The sequence below is a fragment of the Poecilia latipinna genome, unplaced genomic scaffold (genome assembly GCF_001443285.1).
Source record: "Poecilia latipinna isolate Pla-1442-1.1 unplaced genomic scaffold, P_latipinna-1.0 Scaffold645, whole genome shotgun sequence".
Classification (NCBI taxonomy): domain Eukaryota; kingdom Metazoa; phylum Chordata; class Actinopteri; order Cyprinodontiformes; family Poeciliidae; genus Poecilia; species Poecilia latipinna.
In genome coordinates, this window is record NW_015113261.1 from 42,531 (window position 1) to 67,880 (window position 25,350).

General features: G+C 41.5%; 1 protein-coding gene across 1 annotated transcript in view; it reads right to left on the reverse strand.

The window, feature by feature from the left end:
- Positions 1-1,001: 1,001 nt before the first annotated feature.
- notch1b (notch receptor 1b) overlaps positions 1,002-25,350 on the reverse strand; it is a 53,061-nt gene continuing 28,712 nt past the window's right edge. Inside the window, exons 10-34 of the mRNA XM_015043680.1 lie at positions 23,508-23,621; positions 22,602-22,835; positions 22,389-22,499; positions 20,031-20,223; positions 19,250-19,395; positions 19,059-19,172; positions 18,235-18,354; positions 17,199-17,351; positions 16,894-17,122; positions 16,377-16,578; positions 16,102-16,255; positions 15,841-16,025; positions 14,695-14,827; positions 13,299-13,556; positions 12,743-12,855; positions 11,314-11,885; positions 9,967-10,401; positions 9,004-9,152; positions 6,519-6,732; positions 6,228-6,318; positions 5,637-5,799; positions 4,308-4,606; positions 3,962-4,109; positions 3,282-3,379; positions 1,002-2,444 (exon numbers count right to left, since the gene is read on the reverse strand). Of these exons, the coding sequence (XP_014899166.1) occupies positions 1,152-2,444; positions 3,282-3,379; positions 3,962-4,109; positions 4,308-4,606; positions 5,637-5,799; positions 6,228-6,318; positions 6,519-6,732; positions 9,004-9,152; positions 9,967-10,401; positions 11,314-11,885; positions 12,743-12,855; positions 13,299-13,556; positions 14,695-14,827; positions 15,841-16,025; positions 16,102-16,255; positions 16,377-16,578; positions 16,894-17,122; positions 17,199-17,351; positions 18,235-18,354; positions 19,059-19,172; positions 19,250-19,395; positions 20,031-20,223; positions 22,389-22,499; positions 22,602-22,835; positions 23,508-23,621 (5,921 nt within the window). The 3' untranslated portion in view covers positions 1,002-1,151. The remainder of the gene's footprint in view (positions 2,445-3,281; positions 3,380-3,961; positions 4,110-4,307; positions 4,607-5,636; positions 5,800-6,227; positions 6,319-6,518; positions 6,733-9,003; positions 9,153-9,966; positions 10,402-11,313; positions 11,886-12,742; positions 12,856-13,298; positions 13,557-14,694; positions 14,828-15,840; positions 16,026-16,101; positions 16,256-16,376; positions 16,579-16,893; positions 17,123-17,198; positions 17,352-18,234; positions 18,355-19,058; positions 19,173-19,249; positions 19,396-20,030; positions 20,224-22,388; positions 22,500-22,601; positions 22,836-23,507; positions 23,622-25,350) is intronic.

Sequence of the window (25,350 nt, forward strand, 5' to 3'; positions counted from 1 at the left end):
GTGGCCAACAGGCCAGTTCTCCAAAAACCACAGGACTCACAACAACTCAGGCCTGCGTCAGTTAACCGCCAATCTCCAAGATGGCCGTACAACATGTCACCTCCCCACCACAAGAAAACATAATAATGCAAATTTTAAAGGAACAGCGTATCGCTGCCTCGTCGATTTAACAAAATGTACAAAACTCTAGAGAGCGTCACTACGATTTACTGGATGTTTGGATGCCTTCACAGGAATCTCTTCACACTTTCAAACTGAAATAACACTGAAACTTAAAATGTGCTCTAGCTTAATCACAATTTTTATTATAAACATGATTATACAAAATATAAACAGAAGAAAAAGGACAAAGACTAAGAATGTTTAGGGAAATAAATACCCAGTGTGTATGCTGCAGAAAACAAACTATAAAAGAAAGAAGTGTCTCTAAAGGACTTTCTCTGTCCTGCGTATGACCCAGAACGACAGGAACACTGCGAAAACACAAAATATTACCAGCTATTTTTAATTTAATTCTAGTGCAAATATCTAAGTACATTTGAAAGGAGAAAAAAACTAACCTAGAAGTAATTTTACAGCAATAAAGAGAACATATCTTCCTTAAAATATACAGTTTTTTTTAATTAATGTATATGATGGATCTCAGGAAGAGTAGCTGCTTAGTTAATTCAGATCCTAAACAATAAACAATATTTAAGAAAAATGACTAGTTCCACTGGCCGATTATTAGACATTTTTTCCATATTACAAGTTAAATAATATGGCAGTGGAACTAGTCATTTTTCAGCAATAATACAAAATATTAACTTAAAATAAGTTCATTTTTGTTGAAAAGTTATTTGAAAGTTAGTTTTGTCTTATTTCAAGTGTAATAAGATATTTTAACTAAAATCTAAACCGAAAATACTTGGTAAGAGTTTCTGTGTTTTTGCAGTCAAACAAGCATAAATACAACCTTAATAAATAAAAAAAAACAAATAACAGTAAATGAAGCACATATGTTGCTGTTAGTAGAAAAATTTATAAAAGTCCTACATCTCGATTACAGCTTTGCTTGATTTCCTTTTTGAGTGCTTTTTTTTATTTTTTTTATACAAAATAAAAATTATATACAGCAGCTCATCCTGTGGGGTGCAGAGACTCTCAGCTTCCTACTTGAACTGTTCTGATATGTGGCCGATCTGGGACTGCATGCTCGTCGGTGGGCTGGAAATGCCCTCTGACCAGTCGGACATGTTGGAGTGGGGGGACGAGCTGGACCACTGGTCGGGGGATCCGGGGGACGGGGTCAGGAACGGGTGGTCCGGCACCTGGACCTGATGGTTGGGGGTGTTGTCCATCGGGCCGGAGTAGCTATGCTGGGAGGGAGGAGTTAGGAACTGGGTGCTGGGCATGATCTGGCTCTCCTGAGGGAGGATGGTGTGTATGGGCATGCTGGAGTTGGCCGCCCCCTGCTGGAGCTCGGGGGAACTGAGGTCCCCGCTGATGAAGTTCTGACTGCTGGTTGGGTTAGAGTTCTGGTGTTGCTGATGCAGCTGCTGCAGGTTCTGCATCTGCTGCATCATGTGGGTCTGCGGGCCCAGTCGGGTGTTCTGCAGGCCCTGGTAAGTCATCATCTGTGACAGGCTGGAGTTGGGGTGGCCGTTGTGGAGCGGCGCTGCGATCATCCCCTGGTGCAGGCTGCTTTGACCTCCGGGGGGCGCTCTCAGCGGGTTGAACTGCCCCGCCTGGCCCATGCCGCTGTGCATCCTGGCCAGCCAGTCGCACTGGCCGCCCATGGCGCCCTGTGCGGCCGGGCCGGACACCGGCAGGTGGGTGAGGCGGGGAGGCAGCGGGTCGAACTGCATCCGGGCCAGCTCCTGCTTGTTGGGCATCACCATGTGGTTCACAGCCAGGTGGGGGTCCGCCATGCCCTGCAGGTGGTTCAGAGACACGGACGGCGACTGCTGGAACGGGGAGGTCATCATCGGCGGCGACGCCACATCAGAAACGTAACCGTGAGGAGACTCCAGTGAATCTACGGGCGACAGGACAGCCGAGCTGTCCAGGAGCGTCCCGGACTTCCCGTCCTGAGAGTTCTTCTTCTTCACCTTCATGTCTTTGCCGTCTTTGCAGCCAATCCCCTTGTGACTGGGCTTGCGGGTTTTCTTCCCTTGGCCTTGACTTTGAGGCTGCGGCTGCTTCATGCCGCCTAGAAACCCGCTGGGTGAGCAGAGCGGGGAGGAGAGAGCGCTACTCAGGGAGCCGCCGTGCATGGGGGGGCTTCGTACCAGGTTGTACTCGTCCAGCAGCCTCACGATATCGTGGTGCATCCGCTCCTGCGCGATGTCCCTGGGGAGCCGGTCCATGTGGTCCGTTATTTCTCTATTCCCAAAGTGATCCAATAAGACCTTGGCAGTTTCATAGCTTCCTTCTCTGGCAGCCAGGAACAGAGGAGTTTCCTCCTGAAGCATGAAGGAGACAGAGTCTTAAATGAGACAGTAGCCGCTGAAAGAACACTTTTCTATTCAGCCTTTAGCAAGAACATGGCCCACTATGCCATGACGGTCATCAAAAAAACCTGTGCGGTCCCTAATATTGCTTCTATTTAGCTGATTTCTCTTTAAAAATGTGCGTTCAGCTACACAAACAGACAAGGATGCAAACCAAACTTGTCATTTTATTGTAAAACGTTTAATGAGGAAATATACTAGCTGTCAATCATAATGGCTGTCAGCCAGAATGGATTTACATGGATTTGCAGCTAACATTTTTTTTTCAAGGTAAGAAACAAATGTTCATATACTTTACAAGTAAGTATGATATTGCTTTATGGAGAAGGTAAGCGTTGAATCATTAGTAACCATGGAGAAATTACCCCACCATCATATAGCCTAGCATGTACAGAAAAGACTGGTAAGCATCTAGACTTTAGTACATTTTTAATCCTGGTCCGGTTTAAGGGGAAACGCAGTGATATAGTGATATAAATCATGTGGTTTGAATTCAGGCAAAGTCGGTAATTTCATCAAAAGGTCAGGAGGGAGGAGGTACGGGTCGGTTTCTAAGCTAGATATTTCCAACTTTTGTAAATACCACCGTCTATGAGCCCCAACCAGGTGTGTTACGTTCACAGATTAACTCGACTCGAACAAGAAAAAACATCTTGGGTAAATCTCAGTCGCTCTGTTCAATCTGTCTTTCACCTCCTACATCCCTCATGGCGCCTCGAGTGATATGGTGACGTAGCTGCAAAGGGTCAATAGCAAACATCAAGAGAAGGAGTTTAAATATTTTTTAACCTTGTTGTTCTGCATGTCCTTGTTGGCTCCATTCTTGAGTAGAACAATAGCAGCCTCTACATTATTTACTGCTGCGGCCCAGTGCAGAGCTGATTTACCTGAAAAGAAAAAAAAACAAGAGTTATTCAACCGTTGAGAGCAAACGGATCTAAACACTCTGACCTTTCCAGATAAAATCCTTTACTCTGGTACCAGAGCTGGACAGTATGGCTGAAAAACCTATCACAATATAAGCATTTCATATCAGCCGATATTGATAATTATTGATTAGTTTTTTTCAATCTGAAATACTGCCAAACTGGAGAGGTGACTTTTCCAGTTATATCCACAGTTTTCACTCAACGGCGTTGTTTTTTTTATTAAACAGTGATGAGGCACAGTGGTGAAATATTAAACTGCTGCTGCACCAGTTGCTCAATAGGCTGTTGCTAGGTAACCAAAGGACGAGTGAGTTGCTAGGCAACCAAAGAATGAGTCAGTCACTTGGTTCTACCAATGTGAGAGGTTGAGCGGCTAAAGTCTTCCCTCTGCCTACATCTCCCAGAATGCTGTGCGGTTCTGGATCAGAGTTCAGCAAATATTCTTCATATAGAATACTGAATTTTCAATCAGACATTTTACATTTTGATCATCTATCTATCACAATACATATAGTTATTGATTTATTGATTTTTTTTTACCAAAGTCGTCGATGGCATTCACATCTGCATGACAGTTGATGAGCTCCTCCACCATGCCCTCCACTGCCAGCCTGGCAGCCAAGATCAGGGGTGTGGTGCCATCATGCATGCGGGCGTCCAGATCTGTGGCCCGGTTCCTGATCAGAATCTAAGCAGACACAAAGCAGATTATGATTCCTTCAACAGGTTAGGATGGCTCAATGACCTGTACAAAACATGTTCATTATTTTCCAGCAGCCATTGTATAGCATACAGCGGTAAAGCCAGTTGACCAAACATGCTGACAATGACACAATCTGAATTATTTTCTCTCTTAAATCTCTCTTGATGGAGACAAACAGCCTACCTGAAAGACTCCCTGGGCATCAGCAGCCACGGCGGCGTGCAGCGGCGTCCGGCCCATGTTGTCCTGGATGTTGGCGTCGGCGCTGGCCTCCAGCAGCCGTTTGGCAGCGTCAGAGCGGGCGTACCGAGCCGCCAAGTGAAGAGCCGTCTCGCCGGTACGGTCAGTCTGGTTGTGCAGGTTAGCGCCCTGATAGATGAAGTCGTTGATGACGTTGGCAGAGGCGTCCTCCTCTTCCTCGCTGTTGCCCGTTTCTAGTCCGCCTCCACTGCAGGAAGCAATCATCAGCGGGGTGAACCCATCTGAGGAGAGAAGAAGCAGAAAGGCATGAAAAGCTGAACCTGTATTTGCACGGTCAGCACAACTCTGAAAGGGGCCAAGTGAGTGCAGGAGAAAGACAGAAGTGCTCCACTTCAAAGCCCTGAGCAGATCAAAACAAAGCAACAAACAAATCGAATGTGGATTTGACACTTATGCCTGTGTTGAATCATCATTGCTTTTTCTTTCAAGAGCGGATTCTGATGCAGGCGCCAGCACAGGAGGAGCCTCAGAAGGAAAGCAGAGCATCGGGGGTTTGCTGAAGCCAGACTCCTCCAATAAAACCAAGCATTAATATCTAACCGAGAGAGGCAGCTCAGGCAGATGACTTGGAAAGGTTTTCTCCTCTTCAAAAGAAAAGCGAGCCAAAGATCTCACAGATTTGGTCGATTCGAGTGCATCGATCCATGACGGAGGGAAAAAGTGAGCTCTCAAGTTGTTAAATGAACTTCTTTGATTTTTCTTTTTTTTTTTTTTGAGGTTTCCTTTAGGGATTTTTGTAGTTTTTTTTTTTTTTTTTTGCATTTGATGCTCTTGTTGGTTATTATAATGTTGAATACAGATAAAAACTGAGTCCCATTACTGGTCAAATGATTAATCTGATCAGGAATCAGTGTTTTCCCCGAGGCGCTCGGCTTCCAACTGGCTGCTTTGAAGAAGATCCTTTACCCTGAGGACATGGCGGGGCTTCAGCAGCTCTTTCACGCACAATTACACACACACACCCACATGAACGCACACACACACCCACACACACACACTGAAAATCTGCTCAGAAATTTCTGCTCAGTTTTTACCTTGTGAACCCATGAAATCAGTCAAAACTTTGACAGTTTCACAGGATTTAGAAAACATGTCATTCTTTTGTTACTCAGGGAAAGACAATTCACACATTTAATGTCTGGATCTTACAAGATAACCAAACAAAAATATGTAGTGAGGATGTTATTTAACTAGTTTTGATAAGTTTTTCCTCCCAGATCACAAATACGACAGACTGATTATGTTGATTACCTGGCCCTCGCACGTTGACATCCATGCAGTCGTTTTCGATCTCCCCCTGAGGGGGAGTGGGAGCGATGGAGGGGATGCGCAGATCAGCAGCGTCCAGGTGCTGCTGGGTCCACTGGCGGTGGTCCGTCTGGTCGTCGGCGTCGAGCACCGCCTGCTCGTCAAGCTGCAAAAAAAATATCACGCAGCAGGAGTTAAAATTAAGAAAAGAAGCAAAATGTTGAAGTTTTCCTACAAGCACATGATAAAATTTGATAATATTAATTTTATTTTCAACATTTCCAGATATTTCTTTGGGAAATTGTGGCATACGATAACCACCACTGCTCCCAACAAACCCAGTAACAAACCCAGTAACTGCTTACATCCATGGTGGTTTCTGTCCAACTTTATTTAGCTTTCATTAACTGTAAATAACATTTTAATGCTCAAAAAGGCATGCACATTTTGTACATTTTTTAAATGATCTAATGTTTTCATATTCTATCATTTTCCCCATTGTGGGACAATTGATTATTTCTATTTTATTCTATTTTATTCTATTTCTAATAAAAAAATATTAAACAACTTAAGAGTTTATGAATGTTTTCTTACTTTGAAGCGTTTCACATCCGCAGGCTCGTCCTCTCCCCATTCGTTCGGGTTGTCGTCCATCAGAGAAATATCAGAGGTGTTTTTCAGTGGCCTGTGTGAACGCAGAAAATTCAGGTTAAATCCACTTAATCTGCTGCTTTTAAGACAAAAAAACAAACCATTGATTAAATTCCTCCCCCACCTCTCTATCAGATGAGGCTAATGATCATCTAAGTTGTCTCAGACTCACTTATGATCATTGTGAAATTCAAAATTGTCCAAATACGAACGTCCAAAACAGGACAAACTCACTTCAGTCCGACTGAGTCCTCTCCGACGGGCTCCCGCCTCTTCTTCTTGCTGGTCTCCGTGGTCTTGAAACCCTCGGGAAGCCAGAGGCGCCCGTGTTCGTGGCGCCGCTTTCGGGCTGCCACCATCCCCACTCCCAGGAAGGCCAGTATCCCGACGCCGCCCAGCACCAAATACATGGTGTAGAGTCCGTCGGACGGCTGCAGGTCAACGCCGCCTGTCAGGAAACGGGGTGACATCGTCAAGAGCGAAGGTCCTGACTGTCCAGCTCTTCGTCGCTCCAAATCGCACCCGGAGCCAGGGACCGACTGACGATCCTCGCTGCTTGTAAAGCTAGCTTCTATCTATTCAGTAATAATCAGAATAGCTAACCACTTTTCATCAAAAAAAAAAAAATAAAAAAAAAGGGGATGGGGCGGGATAAAAAAGAAAATAGGGAAGAAAAGAACATCACCACCTCCTCTCTCCCTTTTCAACTCAGGGTACCAAGAGACAACTTTACCATTTCTTCTTTAAGAGAAAAAAAAAGAGGGAGGGGATTAATGAACTTCAAATTACTGCACGCGCTTTAAGCTGTAAAGACGAAGGATTTATTAGGATTTTCGAGATAACAAAGACTCCCAACTTCTAGCACACTCCCGATCAATTTTTCCTCTTCTTTTTTTTTTCACTAACGATTTTGAAATGATAAACTCCCCCAACCTAAACCCTCAGAGATACATTAAGTCCTGGTATTACATTCAGCGAGGTGAAGGTTGCAGCAGCCCCTTGCCATGTGGGATAAGGCGTGTGTGTGCGTGTGTGTGAGTTCGCTGTCAGAGGACGTATAGGTGCACATGTCTGAGAAAGAGGAAGCCAGAGACGCCCTGATGAAGTGAGCGAAGGGGGTGTGGATGAGTTGATTTGCTGCAATTAACCATTTTGGAGCCTGAAGCCATTGGATTTGCACACAGAGGAAGAGATTGATTGATTCGACCATGAGATTCACTATTGCATTTGTTCACCACTGCATAACAAATACACAATCAAAGAGTTCTGTGGATCCGACCGCAGGCCGCTGCCGACCCTGTTAGCATAAAGCCTGTGTTTCTAAATATATTTCTGCTTTATGCACAATTGTACTCACTTTTCATGGTTTTTTTCTAACTTAATACACATCATATTATCACCACGCTGCAAAAACACGAAATCTTACCTAATATTTTTATTCTAGTTTGTAGTGAAAATATCTTAGTACACTTAAAATAAGACAAAACTAACTCAGAAGTAGCTTTTCAGCAAGATACAGCAGCTTGTTTTGAGTCAATTATTTCTTAAAATAAATAAAAAAGTTCTAGTTCCATTGGCAGATTATTTTTCCATATTATAAGTGAAGTAATGTGGCAATGGAACTAATATTTCTTCATCAATATTAACTAATTATTTACTAAAAACAAGCTTCTATATATTGTTGCAAAGTTCGTTTTCTCTAATTTCAAGTGTACTAAGATTTGCACTAAAAATTAGAAAAATAGTACTAAATGGTTTATTTTCCTTACAATCCAGGACATCTTTGGTGTTTTTCAAAGTGAAAACAGTGGACTACATTTTCTTTTACTAATGAAGTTTCAATAATTATTGTAAAACATAAGTTAAAATGACAGATAGGAGACAGAAATATCCTTTATTTTCCCACAGAGAGGAAATTCAGGAAAACATTATTTGCAAGTTAAATTTATCAAGTTGCTTTGCTACTCAGTCTAGAAATTGACAAGTTTCTGACCAGAAAAAGACTGAAGGAAGGAACCATCCAGCAGCTCTGCTGCTGCAACAAACCTAAACTGTGAAGATTAAATAAAGTTTGATGGGATTAATAGAAAAATATTGCTTATTTTCCTCATCAAAATAGGGGATGGTAGTAGAAAATTTTATCTGGTAATATATTCAACATCAGATTAATATAGTTATAATAAATTACCTGATAAAATTTTCCACTGCAAAATGTATTGCCAACTAAAATCAGGAGATATGAGGCAGTATTTGTGCTAAATTAATGTAATAATTATTGAGAGAAATGTACAATTTATAGTTTCTTTCCATATTTTGTAGCATTTTCTGCAACTTTAGGGGGGTTTAATGTAATTTCAAATATGTCTTCTAAAACTGTATAATTATAACCTCTACTCAGCACATTAAAAACGAGGATTATATATATATATCTATATATATATATACTCTTTTACTGTGTTGGAAACATACTTGGCAAAAGTCTTTCTGATTATTTGCTTACATTATTGGCACATTTGATAAAAAAGTGTAAAAGTAATTAAAATATGCCCAATCTTTATTGCTGTAGCATAAGCGCACATTGACAAAGATTTGATGCAGATGGGGTAGAGTTGTGTTTTTTTGTTATTTTTGTCAATTTCTTGCCTAAATTTCACCTACTAAACAAAAATTCGTGTGATCTTGTACCAATAGATCATAGATTTCAGTGAATAATACTCACTGTAAACAGCTTCAATAGTAAAGGGAACATCCAGTTTGCCGCTGGACTCCAGAGCTCCGAGGAACGCAGCGGCGTCATCGGAGCTCTGGAAGCATTCGTTGGACTGCTGGAAGCACTGACGGTTGTCCATCTCCAAGTGGACGATTGATCTTCAGGACAAAACAGAAAACAGAGAAATAAAATTTGTGTGGGCTAAATTTAACTTAAAGTTGACCTATTATGATTCTTTGAAAAGTTTAGGATGGGTCAGTGGGCTTTACACAACATGTTCATTACAATTTTTGAACAAAATTATTCTTAAATGATGAGATTTTAGTCTGCTCAGTTCTGCCTATTTTGAGCTCCTTTCAGTATGAGCTTTTTTAAGGCCTCTTGTCACTTTAAATCCAAATAAGCTGCTGCTGGCAGCTTATTTGGCTATGTAAACAAGTGCAAACTCAACATTTACACTCATGGATGAAATTAGCTGCAAACAGATGCACAAATGTACAACCATACATCTTTGAAAAGCAAAAGTGGAGCCTCCTGCACAACCAACAAGAATGCGGCAAGTGGTTTCCAAATGATAAGTCAATAACAAAATACTTTTTTTTTTTCAGCAGCCATTGTACAGCGGTAAAACCAGCTGACCAAACATGCTGGAACTCAGGCTGGTTTAGTTTGATAGGTAATGGTGTAGTGCTTGTCCAATATGACTGAACAATTAACAAACATTAATTTATTGCCAAAAAATGGCTTGATGCTTTTCTAGGTGCTTGTATTGTTTTTAGAAATAGTAGAGACCCAAATGGTAACATATAAACATGCACAATGTGAATTTTTTATAATAGGTCCCCTTTAAAAAAGTGGATTGAATGGATGAATAACAGGCTAAAGTATATAAAAAATTATTTTTCATACTCAAAAATGTTACAAAATGTGAAAAAAGTTGCCCTCCTAAATGAGAAACAGCTGTTTTCTTACCCTTTGACTTGCACATGATCGAGCTCCCTCCTGGCTCTCATGCCGCCGCCTCCCACGTCATACAGGCTCCTCCTCATCACACTCAGCACCTTGTCAGGAATCTCAGACAAAGAGTCCACCGAACGCTTGACGTTGTACTTCTTGAGCTCGTGTTCGTTCCCGTAGTACGGGTAGACCATCATCTCCCCCTTTGTGTCCTTCCTGAATATGACGTTGGTTCGGAGGACGCGGCTCAGCTCGCGCAGGAAGCCAAAGGAGTTGTTGAGGAGATGATCGGGGGTGATGTGGACGACCACGACCAGCTGGCCCACGGCGAGCTTCTCAGGCATGTTGTTGGCGCAGTCCAAGCCGTCCCACTCGCACTCTGCGTTGTTGCAGCCCTGGTCACAGTGGCCGTCAGCGTAGTGGTCCTTACAGTACTGGTCATACAGAGGACTGGAGGACAAGCATCAGCATTAGCATTGAGGATTTCATTTGGGTTGATTAATCGTGATTAATCGATTTTTGAAGTAATCGTCAACTAATTTCGTAATTAAATCATTGGTATATGACTCTAAAAAAGGCTGTTTTCTGAAAATACAACTTACTCAGAGCAGAAATTAAGTCAAAGCTGTACAAAAAACATATATATTTTGCATTTAAGATGAAAACAAAACATCGTTGACTATAAATATGTCCTACTCAGAACTCCTATTCAAATTTCTGATAAAGCAGATTTTGCTATCCAATTATTGATTAGTTAATCTAAAAAATAATCAACACATTATGTCAGTCGAGCAGGAAGGTCTGAGCTTTTTACATGTTGATGTTAGAAGTATTTTCTAGCTGCAGATGCATCCTTTGCTACAAATGATCGAGCAAGAAATGCTGTTATTGTATCTTAGGCAATAAATATTTATTCTCTAATTTAAAAAAAAGTTACATTTTAATGTTTTAATGCATTCCTATTGTATAAAACAAGCTTAAATAAAAGAAAAAAATCAACACAACGTACAAATTGTTTTTTTCTGATTAATCAATTAATTGTCAGAATAATTGATTAATCGGATAAAAATAAATAAATAAAATAGTCGTTATCAGCAGCTGTAGGTTTAGCTGCTAAAAGACACTAGTTTTTCCTTAAATTTCACCTTCTTGTAGAAAATTCACCATAAAATCTAAAATCATAAAATCTGTTTCATAGAGACGTTTCACAGATTTTATTTATTTATTTTTCTTTAATTAGTGTAATCTACCACACTTTGTATTTTCTACTTCGATGTTAAATACATTTCAATTTTATTTATTTAAAAAAAAACAACAACAAATAAATAAATAATAATAAAAGCGGCTACAAAAGCGGCTTACTTGCACTGTCCCTCCAGCGTCTGGCAGTCAAAGCCGTCGTAGAGACATCCGGCATTGTCACACTGCGAGTCACATTTCCCGTTGTTGAAGTATCGCCAGCACTGCAGCGCGGCTGAGCAGTTCTTCCACGGGTCGTCAAAGTTGAGCGAGCAGTCGCCGTTGTCCCAGCCGCACGCGTGGTTGTTGCAGCGCGCGTCGCAGAACTTGTTGTGCTTGAGCTCCTCGCACTCTGGGATGCTGCAGGGCATCTCGTAGTCTGTCGGCGGCGGGATGGTTTGGCCGAAGCCTCCGTGGAAGCCGTAGTCCAGGATGTGGCAGCGGAGGCCGTTGAAGTTGGAGGGGCAGACGCAGCGGTAGAACGGAGCCTCGGCGGCGTATTCGCACGTGCCGCCATTGTAGCAGGGGCTGGAGTTGCAAAGGCTGTCGGTGGGGTACTGACACTCGGGCCCGGTGAACGACGGCAGACACAAACACTTCGGACTGTTGTGGCCAGAGATGCAGGTGCCCCCATTGCGACAATGGAGGCTGCCGCAGGCCTGGGAGTCGTATTCACAGCTGGAGCCAGTGAAACCCTTCATTGAAAAACACAGAAATTAATATTGTGAGTTAAAGGTTACATTTTTTAAATGAGAAATTACAACGTCTGTAATGAATGTACAGCAGCTTTTCGGGGGGAAAAAAGCTGCAACGGAAGCATATTTTAAGCCTAATTACTAATTAAAAGTAAATATACTGCTCAAAAAAATAAAGGGAACATTTCACTTTAATTTTGTGTGTGGCTCCAAATCCAGGCCTCCATTGGTTAATAAATTTGATTTCCATTGATGATTTTTGTGTGATTTTGTTGTCAGCACATTCAACTTTGTACAGAACAAAGTATTCAATGAGAACATTTCATTCATTCAGATCTAGGATGTGTTATTTGAGTGTTCCCTTTATTTTTTTGAGCAGTGTACATAGTATAACATTTACCAGAACTTCAATATCTGAACACACTAAGTGCATAAACATTAGTGTGTTCATAATTAAGGACATTTTCACACCAGACAGTCTGGTTCATTTGGGGACTAAAACTGTTTTAGTTACATTTTCAGCTGATGCTGTTTGCTTTCACACTGCATTGAATCAATTTGTGTCATTGTGTCCATTAAAGGTTTTATGGCTGAGAATAAAATTTCATTCACGGCCGCTCACGTCCAGCCCAGATGTGGTTAGGATGCGCAGGTATACCTGGCTTTCGGGACCCAAAGGAAGGGTTTATCTGCACTTTGAAGAGTCACATAAATAGTAACACTGTAGCAACAATTCAGGGTAAAAATCAACATTTGTTCTTGTGCTATGAAGACACTTAAAGTGTTTAAACTAAACACATGTATATCAAGTCAAAGATACATCCTTAGAGATTAACGGTACATATATGTTTACTCACTGGGGGACATTTGCAGATGAAGCCATGCGGCGTGTTACTGGCTACAGCACAGCTGCCTCCATTACGGCAAGGTTTACCCTTACAGCCATTAAACACTTGGTCACAGCGCTGACCTGCAGAGAGATCATTCACACACACAGTCAGACAAAAAAAAAATTTCTGTTAGGTTTTATCCAGAAAAAATGAGGGCAAGATAGTTCAAATCTACTAGATGGAAGTGTTTAATCTACAAAAAATACAAGAAAGTATAACAAAGCATAACTAATCTTTCACTGCAAGTATTTTGGTCTTGTTTGTAGTGCAAATATCTTGAATTAAGACAAAACTAGTAACTTTCAGCAAGAAATATGAGCTTCTTTTAAGTCAATCATTCCTTAAAATTAATGAAAAATTACTAGTTCCACTGGCAGATTATATAAAACCTTTATAAAATGCCAGTGAAACTTGTACATTTTCATCAATATTAGCAAACAGCTGACTTAAGTCACTAGTTTTGTCTCATTTGAAGTGGTAAGATCCAGTGTTTTTGCGGTGTCTGACCTCCAGACGTGAGTACCTGTGTATCCGGTGCGACACTCGCAGCGGTAGTTGTTGGTCAGCTGGGTGCAGCTGCGCGTGCCCCGCGGGTCGCAGGGGTTGGACAGACACTCGTTGATGTCCCCCTCGCATCGCTCGCCCACGTACCCCGCGGGGCAGATACAGTGGTAGCCGCCCACGCCGTCCACACACCTGCCGTTGTTGAAGCACTTGGGCTCTTTGGTGACGGGGTCGGAGGTCGGGTTGCAGTCGTCCACGTTGATCTCGCAGTGCACACCTAGGGGTGTGAAAGTAGGAGAGGTTTCAGCCATTCAGTGTGTGTTCTGTCGTGTTTCTTGCTCTGTGTTTACTGTAAGAGTTAACTATTAGAATCCAGATAAATGCATAAATGTACCTTTAAATTGAAACAATTAATTGGATTAATCCTGTCTAAATAATTTAGTAATCGATTAATTGTTAACTGGAGTATACAGACTCAAATAAAAGGCCATTTGCTGAAAGAAGAGGAGTAATTTAGTCAAAATTGTACAAAATATCCATACATTTTGCATTTATGATGAAAATAGACCTTTGATTATAAATATGCTCTACCCAAAACCCGTCAAGTGACACAGCTTTAGCCTTGGTACCGGGTTTAAATTCAGTGGAAAAAATCTCCTTTTGCCATCCAATTATTAATCAATTATTCCTGAACTAAACGACAGATCAGCCCTGCACTGTATTGATGATAAATCAAGCAGAAGCTCTAAGCTTTTCACATCTTGATGTTAGTTTTTTCATGCAGATGCATCCTTTGCTACAAATGAGCAAATGTTCACTAAAGGAATGCCATGTGTTTTGATTTTAGGCACTAAAATATTCAATTTCTCCTTTAAAAAAGAAATGTAATTATTTGTTTATTTTAATCTTTTAATATACCTCTAATATTGTACAAAAAATGAAAAATATGCAGAAAGTGCCAATCCTTTTATCTGACTAATCGATCGTTAGTTGCAGCCCTATTTAAAAAACATATCTGATTACGGACTGGACACAACAAAGTAAGTTGTCCTAATTTCTAAGATCCCTCACTTACAAAAGCACAGACTGAAACATGTTTGCAAAAAGGCCGAGCTGAATCACAAACTCCCTCCGCCAGCTTTAAAAACCTGTTGGCCGCCTTGGGACGCTCCCAACTCGGCTGCCAATTTGAGCTGACCTACAACACACAATCCCCTTCATGTCGGAGAGAGAGATCAATGGCAAATTTGACAAGTGGAGGAAGAGTTGGAGGCAGGCTTGAAGGAGGGAGTTTTAATGCCCTGGGTGCTGTTAAGCCCTAATTAATGAAGCGTGGAGACAGGAAGGGGGCAGAAGGGGAGGCGGGTGGAGGCAGAAGGATGTGGGAGGAGTGTGTGTGTGTGGGGTCTGCTGACCTTGGGTTCCTCGGGGACAGGAGCATTTGTAGGTATTGATCAGGTCAATGCAGGTGCCCCCATTCTGGCACGGTTGGGAGAAACACTCATTGATCTCCTCAGAACAGTTGGGCCCCAAGTATCCTGGCATGCACTGGGGGACAGAGAGAGGAAGAAGAGAGAGGCGAGTTTGATCAATGTCTTACATGAAACAAAGATGGGTTTTGTTTACTTTGCTGTTTTCTGTTTTCATTCATTCCTGCCAAGGCCAACAGAGTCTCCTCTCGAGGGAAGAATATCACAACTCAGCCATTTACTTGCTATAATTAAACTGGACACTTTATTGGGAAGCAGCAAAAATTAGCAGTGGCATCAAAACTATACACAGTTAAAACTAAGGCTGCACTGATTGCAGTTTTCTGGATGATTGCCGACGATTACTGATCTTTAAAAAGCCTGACCCTCCGATTCCGATTTTGGCCGATACCAATTATTTTAAATATGAAATGTTGCCCAATATAGCAAGAAAGTGGCAACAGTTTTTATTGTTAACTGTAAATGTGGGCCAGTCTATCAGTCAAATATCTTTCACTGCAGAGCAGAAGAGGACAGTAGTTGATTTTTAGACCTTTGCCGAGGTAAATAAAATCAGGGGATCAGATCGGCTGCACATGTAGAAATCAACAAATCACAGATCTCCCAAAATTAAAAATCGGTGCACCCCTAGTTAAAATTGGGCATCATTTTACAAAATGATAATCCACGCCTACATGTTGGGTGTTTTCACACCTGACAGTCCGGTAGACTCAGTTTGATTGGGGACAAAAGTTCTTAGATTTTCAGCTGCTGTGGTTCACTTTCACACTGAGTCAAAAACCAGTTCCCCTGCTCGCCTGTGGTGGCGCTACACCAAGAACTACAGAAGGAAAAACCCAAAAAACTCAGAGGAAGACGCTGAGCTCAACTTAATTCTTCACAAAATGTAAACAAATGTGGAGTAGCGTCAGATCTTAGAGATTCTAAGATTTCTCTTTTGTCTTTCTCAGTGATCTCCAGTTCAGTTTGCATTCACATATGCATAAGCTGAGCCAAATCAGGAAGAAGCAACATACGAGGCAACATCTGAGCAGATCACTGGCTGTTCGTGTTTGTTTTTAGGGTCGTCACCTTGCAGGAGTATCCACCCAGAAAGTCAGTGCAGGTGGCTCCATTCTGGCAGGGGTTCGGCGTACACTCGTCCACCTGCTCCTCGCAGTAGCTCCCAGTGTATCCCACCTGACAGTGACAGTAGTGGCGGTTTCCCACATCCAGACACTGGCCCGAGTTTTGACAGAGTTGGAAAACAGCAACTCCTGAGCAGAAAAGGTGAGATGGAGTTAAATTTAGCTTCCTTTCACAGAAACTGCTGAGGTTTTATCTCCCTCTTACCTCTTTGCTTGGCTGCAACCTCACAGGAAACACTCGGGACGTCGCAGTATAGGCCCGTCCAGCCGGTCTCACAATCGCAGCTGTAGGTGGTTCCTCTCTGCCGGCAAGATCCTCCATTTTTACAGGGAGACGTGTCACACCAATGAACCAAGTTCTGAAAACACACAAAAAAGACAAACTCAGCTGAAAGACGTTAAGCTGAATAAAAACCTTCATTTTGTCTCATTTTTGCATATTAAACATGTTTTAATGATATTAATTCCCCCTCATCCTACCTGACAGTTGTGTCCCGTGTAACCGTGGGGACAGGTGCACTTGTATGTGCCGTAACTGTCTTGACATGTGCCGCCGTTCAGACAGGGTTTGGAGTCGCACTCATTGATGTCGTGCTGGCAGTAGCTGCCAGTGAAGCCCGGCGGACATAAACAGGTGAAGGTGTTGATGCCGTCTACACAGGTTCCTCCATTAAAACAGGAGCTGAGAAGGAAAAAGGACCAGCAAAGTGAATCGATAACTTATTAATCTGAGCTGCCAGGTCTGAATACAACTAATCTGCACTTTTGTTCTTACAGCAGTGACCTACTTTATGTTTAAGCTTTTTGACAAACAACATTTCTGACTTCTACAAGCAGGGCAGCTGCAATAAGTGCAGCTTTGTAGCAAAACAAAATTCCACCACAGGGGGCAGCAGTGGACAAGAAAACCAGGATTACGCTGATGTAGAAAACAAATCTGTTGATCAGATCAATCAAAGTCAAAGCTGTGCGGTTTCAGTTTGGGGCAGCGCTCTACCTCTCTGTGCAGTCAGGTGTGTTATTTTCACAGTGGATCCCACTGAAGCCAGGCGGGCAGGTGCAGGTGTAGCTGTTCACGCAGTCTGTGCAGTTGGCTCCATTCCTGCACGGGTTGCTCTCGCATTCGTTGATGTCTTCCTCGCACTTCAGTCCCCGGAATCCGGGCAGGCAGGAACACAGGAAGCTGTTGACCTCGTCCTTACAAAGGCCTCCGTTGCTGCAGGGGTCTGAGGGAGGAATCGCTCCACTTAGAAGAGCGGCTTTCAGGTTTGACTCTGTAAATAGAACTTCAGACTAACTCACTGGGATTGCAGTCATCAATGTCGGTCTCACAGTTGCGTCCGGAAAAGCCCGGTTTGCAGGCGCAGCGGTAGCTGCCCAAAGTGTTCTGGCATGTTGCTCCGTTACGACAAGGATTCTTCACGCATTCCTTGATGTCGACTTCACATGCTTGACCTTAAAGGGGCAAAAAATAAAAACAGAAACATGTAAAATGTCAGAAATAAGACTGAAAATGTCATATCTCCTGATTATTAATCAAATAGATGTATAAGACTACATAAAAAATGCCTTTTTGCAGTGAATTAATTCTTTTTAAGCTTTCAAAATCACAGAACGTATATGGAAAAGTGAAGTCATTTTAGTGTTTTAGAGAAACACCAGTTTCTGAATGCTATATTTGACATATTTGATATTCGTAGAGCTGGACGGCTGAAAAACCTATCATGATAAATACATTTCATATCAGTTGATATCAATAATTATTGATTAGATTTTTTTTGTTTTAAATAAAATACTGTCAAACTAATATCAACCTTTCCTGTTTTATCCATAGTTTTCACTCCACAGTTACTTAACAGGCTGTTGCTAGGTAACCATGAGTTACTCAACAGGTTGTTGCTAGGTAACCAAAGAGAGAGTGAGTTAGTTTATGCCACCAACTTTGCCTGGTGGCATAAACTAGAGGTTAAGCAGCTAAAGTCTTTTCCTCTGCCTACATCTCCCAGAATGCTGTGCGGTTCTGAATCGGAGTTCAATGAAATTATTGATATTTTACTAAACATATTATCTATCGATTTTGACCATATATCGCAATATACAGAAAACATTAGGAACAATCTTTTTACATATAGAAACAACTTTTAATCTCCTAATTTTATGATTTTGTCTTAGTTTTAATGTCTGTCCATACCTGTAAATTAGATTGTTCTGATCTGATTCATCTTATTTTGTTAATTCAGGCTTTCAAAAAGCAATGAACAAGCATTTTCAAGGTTTCCAGGACTGTGTAACTTCTCTGCCGATAACTTAAGGACACTGTTGCATGCTGGGAGCTCACCTTGCCATCCTTCAGGACAGACACAGGAAAAGCTCAGGTAGTCCTCTGACTCCTGACATTGGCCTCCATGCTTACAGGGCTTGGAGCTGCAGGGAGCCATCAAGATCTCACAGTTTTCTCCTGTAAGACATGGAAACACATTCTTGAGCGAACTACGTCGGATCTTTTAAACTTCACTCCGTGATCTCATCCAGGGCTTGGAGATAACCCAAACCAAACGGACACAGAATCATCTTTCAATCAGTGCTATCCCAGGATTTTCTCCAGGCTCTGTCAGTATCAGAGGCCTGGGGACGCACGCCTCTATCTGTTTCCACAAACGCTCGGCTCGTACGGGAAGCCGACTCCGGCTTCCGGCCATTGTGAAGCCATTTGCTTTTCTGTGAGACAGGAAGCAGGCAAACAGGAAGTGTGTCAAGAACCATGTTCCCACCCCAACGCCAGCAAGAGGCCTTTTATTATTCAAAATCCTGTGGAGGGATCCAAAAAATACACTGCAAATACAAGACAGCCGGCCCCTTAGCCTTTCCAGCATTATCTGTTTGGTCAAAAAATAAGAGAGATTACATTAAAACATTTCCCAGATCTGTTTGGGGAGAAGCATGACCCACAGAGCAATCCAAAGTTTGGCGTCTTTGAGCTCGGAGGAAGTCCTGTGACTGAACTTTACTCGACAGTTATTTCATCACCAGCATATTTTTCCTCTTTGGCAAATAACTTAAAGTACCCAGGTGGGTGGAAACTGCCCCCTCAGTAAGGAAATTCCACGATAACATGGTAACAGATTGATGTATTATTAAATAACTTCAATAATAACATCATACCGGTGTACGGCAGGACACAGTTGCACTTGTACCCGGCGACGTCGTCGATGCAGGTCCCCTGGTTCAGGCAGGGGTTGGAGGCGCATTCGTTGATGTTTGTCTGGCAGTTTGGTCCTGAGGTCGGAGAAGACAATAAATCACCTCCACACTCTTTAAAGTTCAGACGAAGGTCACCGGTCTGAGATACCGACCCGTGAAACCCATCCGACAGGTGCAAACGTAGCCGCTGGTCATGTCCTTGCAGGTCCCTCCGTTCATACAAGGGTTGGACTCGCACTCGTTGTTGTTGATGTCGCAGTTTTTGCCGCTCCAGCCAGAGTCACACAGGCATTTATAGCTAACAAGAAAACAGCAGAAGGCTCAGTCAAAGTCTGCTGAAAAACTCTGATTAGCATGAATATTAACACTGTTCACTGCAAAAACACAAAACCTTACCAAGTGTTTTTGGTCTGGTTTGTAGTGCAAACATCTTAGTACATTTGAAAAAAGGAAAACAAACTTACAAGTAATTTTTCAGCAAGACACAGGAGCTTGTTTTAAGTAAATAACTCCTTAATATTGATGACAAAGAACTAGTTCCATTAGCAGATAAGACATTTTTCCCATGTTATAAGTGAAACAATCTGCCAAAGGAACAAGTACTTTTTCATCATTATTAAGGAGTTATTGACTTAAAATAAGCTCCTATATCTTAGACTAGATTAGCTTTATAAGCTGTACAATTAAATTAATAGCACAGATCTCCTTAGGGCATTTATAAACAAACACATAAAACTAGAAAATAAATAAAAAGATGTCTCTTTGTCTGAATCTATGCTCCTGCTCTGTCACCTTGATGGCAGCATTTTGCAGAAAGGTTACTTCTAAATTACTTTTGTCTTATTTCAAGTAAACAAAGATACATGCACAAAAAAACTAGACAAAAATCCTCGGCTAAATTTTGTGGTTTTGCAGTGTTGATGCGCGTCCTACCCGTTAATTTTGTCCTCGCAGTGACCGTGGATGCAGGGGTTGCTGAGGCACTCGTTGACTTGGGAGAAGCAGGTGGGATCCTGGTAGCCGTCCGGACAAACGCAGGTGAAACCGTTGACTTTGTCGATGCAGGTGCCACCGTTGTGGCAGGGATTGATGGCACACTCGTCGATGTTGATGTTACACATCATACCTGAAGTAAAAAAAAGAAACTGTAGTCAAAACAACATTACATACTCACAGAAGTACCTACCTACACCTCTTGGGATTTTATGTGAAAGAAGGACAGAAAATAACATATAACAGTTAAAGATTTACAGTATTATTATATTAGTTGAAAACTGTCTCAAAATTACAATATTATCATTTATTGCAATAATTTCTGGGAGAAGTAATAATCATTAATGATAATAATATTCAGAACCATCCTTGTCAGTTGGTTGGTATGCATTTTTCAACCAGAAATGCATAAAAATAAACCTTAAAAACATGATCCAGGAGAGAAAGAGTGGCACTTCAAATGAGTTTGGAACAACTAGCATTATGGAGTTCAGGCAACATCAATGTTTTCTTAGTTAATGCATTTATAGTTGTGATTTTTTCCATCATGTGTTCTTTACTGTTATAAATATTTTTCCACTCATATTCAGTAAGTGTTTAACCCTGACAGAAAATAAAGAAGATGGCAGTTTCTGTGACCTTTGTGGTCACATATCTGAGAATCCACAGCAGCAGCCAGTGAAGTCGCACACAGGGCCTCCACACAATGCCGCTAATACGGCACTGCAATGATTGTATCAATTTTCAGAAGCATAAGAGATCCGACGTCTGCCTTTGACGGCCACTTGAAGCGTTGACGCCATTCAGGCCGGTGCCACGCATAACATAAAGGCAGCCCATTGAGCTTTAAAGCACGGAGCAGCTTCCAAGCTTTTAAAAGCTCAACTTTCAGGAATCTTTCAGGGAATCTTTTCTCCTGCACAAATCCCCGGCGACTCGGTGTGCCAGTATGTGTGTGTGTATGTGTGTCTTTTCTTTGTGGGGCGGGCAGCTAGCATGTCCTAACAGCAGCAGGTTGGGGACAGGGTGGAGCTGCAAAGCGACACCGGGCAAACCTCAGAGGAGCATGCGCTCACTCGCTCGCCATCTGTCACCCCCACTTTCTGCCACAATCAAGCTCCTCTGCCCGTTCCTTCAACCCTCCATTCCTGTATCTTAAACCGCTGCTTTATTTACATACCTATACTGTCACATGAAAAAAGAAAACAAAAATCAGAAACTGTAACAGAAACAGAAGATTTGAGGAAAAGAAACTCAACTGTAAACAGGTATGGTGAGCAAAGGTAACTGAACAATGCTGAATCTCTTCTACTGACTGCAAATCAGACGTAATGACATAAAACAACAGAAATCTTAAGGTATTCATTGGCCGGCAGCCATGACAGCATAGTATATACAATACTTTGTCTTTTAAGAACATGCAAACATAAATCGTTAGCATCTGTCACTGTTTGCAGCTATAGTAACAGCAATACAATTTTCAAGGCTAGACCTGGCTGTAAACATTTAAATAAACTTCTGTGTGTAGCTAAGACTGGCTTTAGGGTTTCAGGTTTCAGTAACTCAAACTTAAGACCTTTTTAATGCCACCTTCAATGAAACGTAAGACCAAAAAAACCTATAAACATAGGAGATAGTTGGGGAAACTTAATGCATAGCAATCAAGCACAGGAAAATCTGTGAATCTGGATTTTTTTTACTATGATACAGGCAAAAAAGCTAGCTCGCTACCTAGCGAGGGTATCCTCAACCGCATCAAGTCACAGAATGCAATGAAGGCGTTTGCGTGCCATCGAAGGTTTTTCCTGACAAAAAAATCCCATGAGAAAAAAACACTACATTAAACAGTCCTGCCAGGACAAAATTTAAGACCTGTGATTAATTTATTTAAGGCCAACTGACATTTTAAGGCTTTGATTTTAGACACACAAACTTAAGACATTTTAAGGTTGAATTTTCTGCATGTTGCATTTCTGCCTCTGAGGACAAACTCATGCAGGGAAACTCAGTCCACAGGTTGGGCTGGACATGTCAGAAACTGATAACTCTAGAAGCTTTTTTTCCTCATTAAATCAACCTTTTTCTTGAAATTAAAAAAAAATTCTGGTAAAATTGCATCTTTTACTGCTAATTGAGCAACAGTCCGTCATATGAATAACATGAAAAGCCACTTTTTGAAAATACTTTTCTGTTTTCAGAAAAGAAATTGAGGAAAAAAATCAAAATCAGAAATTCGAGATTTTAGTTTTTAGACATCTCGCCCACAGCTAACTTTTAATATATTTATATTTTACTCACCAGTGTAGCCAGGTTCACAAACACACTCATAGCCATTGATTTTGTCGATGCAGGTCCCGTAGTCACAGAGATTCCCCTTGCAGTCGTCAATGTTGACTTCACAGTTGACTCCTGAGGAGAAGATTCACTTTCAATCATTTTCAAGCTTTGATTGATTGACTTACTTGTTCTTTTCTGTTTTGTTTTTATTTCATGGTGCAGGCCAGTGCCCACCTGTGGTTCCCTTGGGGCAGCTGCAGATGTAGGCGTTCTCCCGGTCCAGGCAGGTGCCTCCGTTCCGGCACGGCTGGCTCAGACACTCGTTAATGTTGGTCTCACACAGCCTGCCGGTGAACCCGGGGTTGCAGCTGCAGCTGAACGAAGCCAGGCCGTCGATGCAGGAGCCGTAGTGGCATGGGTTCGAGTAACACTCGTTGATGTCCATCTCACAGTGCCTCCCAGTGTAACCTGAAGGAGACACATGTTGCCTTTTGAACCGGTGAATTCAACTGATGATGTATTTTAGATGTATTTTTGACATCAGGGTATCTGCAGGTTTCAGCAAGTCAAATTTAAGACTTTTTAAGACCTCCTTTTAATGCCACCTTGAATTAAATTTAACATCAAAAACTCTTTAAATACAGAGAATGATTGGGGGATTTTGCTGAATTACAATCAAGCTTCTGGGGTTTGTTTGCAACTCTTGCCAGAGGATTTGTGTTTCTCACACACAGCGCCAAACTAATACGTTTTTTTACATCTAGCCTCGTATGGGCTGGCAAAAAAAGTGAGCCGGTGGAGAAAACAAAGGTTGTTCGGCCGTTTGGCAATAAATTTGCACTGAAAACGGAAAAAGCTATCTAGCTAAAAAGGGTATATTAGCAGCTAGCTAGCGGTAGCCTCAACTGTTTGACTCAAACTTTTGTCTAACATAAAAAGTCCCTTAAGAACAAAAAAACTACATATATAAGATTAAATACTCATTCCACGGCAAAACGTAAGACCTGTGACACACGTACTTAAGGAAAACTTAAATTTTTAATTTAAGACCTTTTAAGTCCTTAATTTTAGCCACACAGATTTAAGACTTTATAAGGATGCATGGTCACCCTGAAAAACTTTTGGTTGAAGCTTGTTTACCTTCAGTGCACTCGCAAGTGTACTTGTTGGGCCCGTCTGTGCACTTGGCGCCATTTTTGCATGGTGTGCTGGCACATTCATCGATGTCTATCTGGCAAAGATTCCCAGTAAAGCCTGAAAACAAAATAAAAAAACCAAAACAAGAGGCTGTTATTGTGCTTGTGAAGAAGTGTGTGTGCAAACATGGCTAATTTGTTCAAAACCAGATCGACAAATAATCCTGGATTCATCCTAAAGAGCTCTCAACTCATTACAAAATCTGCATATTAATGAGCAACTGTGCAACACTACAACCACTCCCTTATCCTTCGCTGTTCCTTTCAGCAAAGCTAAAAACAGGGAGAGGCAAGAGCTGGGGGACAAGTTTGGTTAAAAGTGGGGGAGGACGGGAGGGAGGGGAAGATCGGAGGGAAGAATGAAAGTTGTAAGGCCTCCTGACTAAAGTCTGAGAGACAAAGGAGGGCCTGTCTGCTCAACACAGCGACAAACTGAGCGCGTTGCCTTCTTTGTCCCCCAAAACTTTTCCATCACAATGTGAACTCTCCTGTCTTAGTCGCCACTCCCTCCGCTCCCCGCCCGCCTCCGAAAAGAGCCAGCTTGACCTCTGACACCGAACTTTTCAAACTCCTCGTTCATTCAAAATCTAGCAGCAGGCTTCCTCCTTTTTTCCTGGAGTTATTGTCGTCTCAGATATTCCCGTCTCCCCTCAGTCCCGGTCCGAGGATGTTGTCTGATGAAGAGATATTGTGCTCAGTTCCCCCCACTGAACCACAAGATCACAGAAACCCACAGGTGCGATAAGATAATCCGGAGAGGAAGTATTTGTGTGGCGGATACCGAGCTGATTACTCCCTGGAGGCGCTGTTTTTTTTAAAGCTACAAGCAGACAGTGAACTTACATCCATGAAGTGGAATTAAACTTTTCAAACATTAAAATACAGAGGAATTTTGCAACATAAAATCTAAAATTTGATTGCAAATTTAATCAATCTTTAAAAAGAGCTCAAGAGATTTTTCTCATCTAATTTGTAAACAGATATATTATAATAAATTTAAACTTTAGTTTCTATTTCTTCTTTTAGGTTTAAAGATGTGAAAAGTGATAAATGAAGTAAAAAAATAAATAAATACATGTCTTGACAAAGTAAAGAACAAATGTTGATTAGAAATCACTTTCCAAAGCATTTACATCAAGAGCTACCATTTCTCTTCTCTGATTATGTTTTTAAAAACCTAAACAACATGAGATATAAAAATTTATTTGGCCAAAGCGCTAAATCATATTATTTTTAGTTACCTGTGGTTCGTGTTTGTAAACTTAATCAAACAGCATAGTGGGTCTGGTTACCCTGCAGCGTCAAGGAAGATTTACAGCACAAATAAGAGAAAGCAAAGTACTCTTCCTGTTGCAACGCTGACTTGAAATTTAAGACCTGTATCATGACAGAAATGTAAATTTCGTATCTTTTATTGTTGTAATGTCAAGATGTGTTGCAGAGAATGAATGCAGTGATCAATTTACACTAAAAGCTAGCTAGCTAGCTAACAAAGGTATGCTAGCAACTAGTTAGGAGAAGCAATGAAGATGTCTGTGTGCAGCTCAATCATTTGCCTGACAGAAAAGCCCCACAAGAAAAATAAACTACATAGAATATGAAATTAAACTGTCCTGCCAACCCAAAATTTAAGATACTTTAAGGGCAACTTACTTTTTTCTGATTAATGTAAGATATTTTAAGGCCTTAATTTTAGCTAAATTAATTTAAGCCTTTTTAAAGATGCACTGACACTCAATAATATCTGATTTTTTTTAGGTTTGATCACCAGCTGAAACTAGTTTAGG